The sequence below is a fragment of the Galeopterus variegatus genome, unplaced genomic scaffold (genome assembly GCF_000696425.1).
Source record: "Galeopterus variegatus unplaced genomic scaffold, G_variegatus-3.0.2 Scaffold12084, whole genome shotgun sequence".
Lineage (NCBI taxonomy): Eukaryota > Metazoa > Chordata > Mammalia > Dermoptera > Cynocephalidae > Galeopterus > Galeopterus variegatus.
This window is the reverse complement of record NW_007738195.1, coordinates 14329-20332: the sequence shown is the minus strand read 5'-3', so window position 1 is coordinate 20332 and position 6004 is coordinate 14329. Positions and strand designations below refer to the sequence as shown.

At 47.7% G+C, this 6004-nt stretch overlaps 1 protein-coding gene across 1 annotated transcript in view; it reads right to left on the bottom strand.

Annotated features, from left to right (window-relative positions):
* LOC103610931 (trafficking protein particle complex subunit 12-like) overlaps positions 1 to 2056 on the bottom strand; it is a gene marked incomplete at its 3' end in the record, with an annotated part of 20294 nt that extends 18238 nt beyond the window's left edge. Inside the window, exons 1-2 of the mRNA XM_008594988.1 lie at positions 2020 to 2056; positions 1059 to 1213 (exon numbers count right to left, since the gene is read on the bottom strand). Coding sequence (XP_008593210.1) covers positions 1059 to 1213; positions 2020 to 2056 — 192 coding nt within the window. The remainder of the gene's footprint in view (positions 1 to 1058; positions 1214 to 2019) is intronic.
* Positions 2057 to 6004: the final 3948 nt, after the last annotated feature.

Here is a 6004-nt window from a genome sequence, read left to right as displayed (position 1 = left end):
AATATATAAAAAAAAAATCCCCTTAAAAAAAAAAAAAAAAAATAAAATATTTTTTTTTTTTAAAATAAATAAAAAAAATTTTGGGGGGGGGGGGGGGGGCGCGGTGTGCCTGCAAAGCACTATGCTAGGTATTATGAAGATAAGAAAACACAACCCTTCCTCAAAGGAGCATATCATCTAGTGGGGCTGGGGAATGGCGGTGGAAATGAGAGGAGGGGACTGCAGGGGAGGTGGGCACAGGTTGTGGATAAACGGGTGGTGTCTGAGACTACACCAAAGAATACAGAACTTGAAGGCTACAGGCTCAGGAAAGGCCTACAGGTGTAGGGAATGGAAGGAACAAAGGCACTGAGTGACGGTATGCCTTGTGCGTGCACACAGCAAACTCCAAGTGGCCAGGCGCAGAGTACATTTAGGAAAGTGGTGGGAATCCAATTAAAGAGCTATAGAGTCAGAGACTTTTCAAGTTAAAAGGCACCTTAGAAATGATCTAATTTGATCTCATTTTACCCATGAGAAAATGAGGTTTACTATGTGCCCATCAATGGATATATATATGTGTACGCACACACAATGGAATAGTATTTGGCCCTAAAAAAGGAAATACTGTCATCTGTGATAATACGTTTGAGCCTGGAGGACATGATGCTGAATGAAATAAGCCAGGCACAGAAAGACAAATACCACATGATCTCATATGCATGCGAAGTCTAAAAACGTTGAACAAGCAGAGAATAGAATAATAGTTACCAGGGGCTGGGTGAGGGGTTGGGAGATGCTGGTGAAAGGATACAAAATTTCCTTTCAACAAGAGGAATAAGTTGAAGTAGCAAAGGCTACTTCATAATAGGGTAGAGTGAGAATTCCAGTGCACATTGGTATAACACATGCAGTATAATTAGGAGTAGGGTAATTTCATACTGAGATTAAGTTTAGGATATGAAAATCCATTTTCTGTTCTCAAATTGTTCTTATTGGTGTGAAATGCCATGGCCACTTCCATGTTCCCAAATTATGATAAGCCAAATACAAACACAGCAACCAAAAGGTGTTCTAACCTGCAGTGAGTCAGTCGTATGGCTGGTAGGCAGTCCACTCTTGCCGTAGCCTTGGCCGTGGGCGGTGAGAAGGCGTCCGCACAGGTCAACTGCTGCCCTCCAGTTTTTGCAGTTCTGTAAGACATAATGGAATACATAAACAGAGCACACAGTCACTCAAATACTGATGCTTGCTCAGCTGGGAGCAGATCCATCTAGCCATCAGTAATCATGACAAGGTCAGTCAGTGGCTAGTGCACAGCAGAATGCCATTTTTCAACATTGCACATGCAATTAGACAATGAGAGGGCCAAGCGTGACATACAGTGCAAGATGATCAAGTCATAAGAAGATTAAAATTTAACAACTGATAGAACAGAGGAAGGAGACTTCTTATTGGAAAGCTACTCCCGCCCCCTGATCTATAAGCTTTTCCTTTTTAGCAAGATAACTCCATCTTTTGATTTCTGTCAATTTAAAATCAATAATTTTATGCTATGTGTTGAATATATTTATTTATACCTATAAGATCTGCATGTCACGATAAAATAAATGGCATTCTATGTTCAACATAGTTCAATGCTATCAATATGAAAAAAGTCAATGAACTACCCTAACGCCATGTTACAGGCCAGTATCCCAGCAAATAGCATGTGCTGAGTAACTTTCATGTCATTTCACTTTGTAATGTCAACTACAGCAAGGCCGACTGATACTGACAAACTGGCTCATTAGTTTGGACTCTCCTGTGTTTATCTTTGCCATTATGCAATACAGAAAAGAGGGCTATTAAGTGTATGAATGGGAAAATGTTGAAACCTTTAAAGAAGCTAAAAGTGGCTGTGCAATATGTATTTTCTCAATGTAATAGCACTAGCTTTGGTCACTGCAGATGTGCCCATTTATGCAGTCAATCGACACACAGCCTGGCAGAGACTGCAGGCCTCAGGGGCAGAGTGGCAAATGCACGCTGCATCCTCACCTCCATCTGTGTAGAACCCAGCAAGGGAGACAGACATTATCAACATGCTTTTCAAGGATTACCTGAATGATTATGTGTGCCAGTGTTTCTTGGACAAGAAGTCTAGGGTGCCAGGCGAGTGTGTAACTGGGTGGCCTAACTTAATCTTAGTAGGGTGGTGGGAAGGGGAGGGGACAGGAGGGAGAGAATGAGGGACTGAGGGAGGGAAGGGGAAGAAAGAGAGGGAAGGAAAGGATACTGAAGTGGAAACCTTAAGGATGACTAGCAAAAAGCGGGTCAAGAAAGGGGGAAGGATGCTCCAGGCAGAGGGAACTGTCTCAAAGGACAGTGTGTGCCTGAGCAGCAGGTGAGTCCCTGTGGCGGGGTATCACGGGGGAGGGAGAACATGCAGAGGGAATGAACACACAGGCAGGGCTTCAGGCCGTGGGAGAGATCCAAGGCTCATCCTGAGGGTAGTGGGAAGCCACCGAAGGGTTTTTGGCAAGGGAGGGACATGATCCTATGTAAAGACATGTATTAGGGTACACCATGCACCTCTTCTGTGCACTGACATGTGCACACTCCTGCTCAGCACCTTCTGCGTGACAGGTGAGGACACAGAGAGCATGGGCTTGTCAATGGGGTGCTCGTGAGTGGACAGTGAGTCTCAGCTTTTCAATACAGTGGTCCTGGAGTCCTTTCCTTGGGGTTCCTCGGGGCAGGGCCAGTATATGTGCTCTGCCTTCTGGAGAGACAGCGCAGCAGAGGGTGTCATACTGCCATCAGGATGCGTGCGTCACAGGTTTCTGAGAGGCTCGGGGTCAGCTCAAGGTGACAGAGCTGAGGTGATCGGTCCCACTCACTGATATAAGGATTATCAATAAGATGGCATACAGAAGCACCCGGCACAGCGCCAAGACTGAAACAGACATTGAAAATGTGAACAGTGCCATTGAAGAGTTCCCAAAGTGTCCCTACATGCATCCCTCCTGTTCCTTCCTACAGCGTGAGTTCACGGTTTCTTTTCATAGTTTTGTCAGCAAAACCAGCACCCCTCCTTGTGGAAGAACTTTTTTCTGTTCTATCTGCCCTCTGAGTGAGTGTCTGGGCACGTGTATGGTTAGAGAAGCTGGCCAAGTAAGGAAGGAAGGTGGTGTGGGGCTGGGAACTTCAGGACAGCCTGGGCTCTGCCACTGATTAGCTGCAGGTCTGACGCGCTGACATGTCTCTCGGGTCCCTGCAGGACTTTCCATGGATCCACAGCTCATTTCTTCTTAGTGCTGAATGACAACTGTTTCATGGATGTTCCAGTTTGTTTATCTGCTCACCTACTGAAGGATACCTTCACTGCCTCTAGTTTTTGGCAACTAGGAATAAAGCTGTTATTGACAACTGTGTGCAGGATTTTGTGTGGATATAAGTATGTGACTTAATTGGGTGAAACACCTGGGAGCATAATGGAATAACTTGATTGCTCAGCTGTGTCAGCCTTCACAGGCTTCCAAGAGCACTGGCCACAGGGCAACATGCGGTCACCATATTTTGATGGAGAAGACTTGAACTCAGAGACAGAGTTGTTAGTGGCCTTCTTGAGAGCTGGGTCCGTGGAGAGAGGACTGGAGCTCAGTGAGGAATGGAACCTGTGGAAGGGAGGAGAGGCAGCAGAGAGCTGGGAGCTCTAGGCTGCTCTAGGGAAATCTGAGCGCTCCAAGCCATCAAAGGCAGGGGAGGAACGAGGCAGTGGCCAGACAAGGTAAGACGCAGTGACTGCGGTGAACCAAATACGTGAACACTTAAAAAAGCATGCGAGGAGCATCCAGTTGTAGAAAGACTGAGCTCATATTAGAAAGAAAGGAGAGTCAATGACACAGGTTTCCAGAAGGCAGGAGGGAGTGCAGCTGAGGGCAGTCTGGGGAGGGACAACCTGAGTGTGCATCTCAGCAGGTGGACCCATGGGACTGGGGACGTGAGTGGCTCCTATTTGTGGCCTCTGTGTTTGCTCCAGAGCTGAGGGGAAGGTCATGCATCTTTAAGAGTGAGCAGGAAGGGCATGGGTGTGAGCTTAGAAAGAAGTAGACAGTCTAAAAAGGTAACTGGAGAAGACAGAAAATTAACAGGACAGCCCTGCCATGCTGGAGATCCACGGGAAGTGACAGGAGTCAGTTTGCAGACATCTGGGTGTGGAAAGTTCTCCACCAAGCCCTGCTGGCCAGGTGATGGTGCGGAGAGAGCTGCAAGCAGCATCACCTGAGATGTGTGCAATGACAGAACGAGAGACCCAGCATGTCTGCAATTTTGTTAAGAGCATTTTTGAGATGTGGACCACGGAAACTGTGTTCGGTAAAGAAGGAAGGGAAGAAACAAGGTGCTAATGCTCAGGGAGAAAGCAGACGAATGGGCCAGAACATCCACTAGGGTGGGAGGATGTGAGCGCTGGCTGGCGGGAGAAGGTGCTAGGATAAGAGCAGCACGTGAGAGTTTGTGATTTTGTTGGTGGAACCATGTGGGTGATGGCAAGGCTGTAAGTGTGACCGCAGGAGAAGGGGCCTAAGTCCTGGCCAAAGAGATGGGAGCTAGAGATGAGAAGCTTTAGGGACTGAAGGGCCCTGGTCCTGTCCAGGCCAGCTATGTGGATCCCAGAGTCACTGGGCGAGGACAAAGGTGTCAGGTGAGGCAGACTATCAGGTGTTACTCGTGACCTGCTATGAGCCATGGGACCCAGACAAGTTACTGCACCATACCCTGGTTTCCTTATCATAAAATGGGGACGTGAATAGTGGTCACTGTTCTCGTGAGGAGGAACCACTAACGCATGTCAAATACTTACCACCTCCATGGAAAATGGCGAGTTTTGGGGCCTCCTCACTACGGCACTGTAATGACCTACTCATGGACATGTCTTACTAGACTGTAAGCTCCTCAAGCGCAGGAGTTGTTACCTTTTTTTTGGTCATAATAACACTATAAAGAAAGTATTACGATGAGTTTTTGGAAACGAGGCAGCTGATATGTAATGCTGCTTTGAGAAACAAGTAACCCCGAGGAAGGACAACAAAGATGGTGATGAGCAGACGCTGGAGGAGACTGACTGCTCTCACCCACTGCTCAGCAAACAGTCACTGCACGCTTGCCGGGGGCAGGCTGTGCTGGGCTGGGGACAAGGCCCATCGATGACCAGGTGCCGGCACAGAGCGGGCTTGGCAGGCCTCCAGGATCTAGTTACAAAGTCCAGGCATTAGTTCCAGGCAAGAGGGGTCAACTAGATGCTTCAAAATAGAAAAATAAATTTTGAAATAAAATTTTGAAAAATGGCAGATGGATCAGTTGGGTTTTCCAAAATTACAGAAGACGGTGGAACATTCAAATCCAAGTGTCTAGAATATGTGCAGGTGGAGACTGCAGCTCAGGAGAGAAGACACACCAAAGAAGTGGGGCGTAGAACACACGCAGGGAAGAGGTGACCCAGGTAGAGAGAGGTAGGCCCTGCCAAGGAGAGAGAGCAGCAACTGTGGGCATGTAGTCCTGCTGTGGCATCGAGGGATGCCAGACTGGGAGCAGACACAGTAAAAAGGCCGGGGAAGCACGCTTGGAAAGTGCATGTGGGCTGTGCAATGTTTCTATGCTTGGATTTCAAGAACAGGATTGCTGCCTGCAGGAGATGCAGGACAGCTCCCAGAACACCTCTGGATGACAAGATCGCTGCCTGCAGGAAATGCAGACTGGCTTCCAGAACACCTCTGGATGACAGGATTGCTGCCTGCAGGAAACATAGCACAGCTGCCAGAGCACCCCTGGGTGTTAGTGTACTGATAACTTTTGAGGAGAGGAATAAAGAATCTATCTGTGGGAGCTCTGATGAGAGTAGACTGTGAGGCAGAGGCGTCAGTCAGTCAGGGAGTCAGCACCTTCAGCAAGCTCGGCTGCTAGAGCTGGCTTAGCTGTCTCTTGATACTGTGAACAGAAGCACTCAGTCATTCACTTGCTCAATGAACGTTTCCTTCGCACC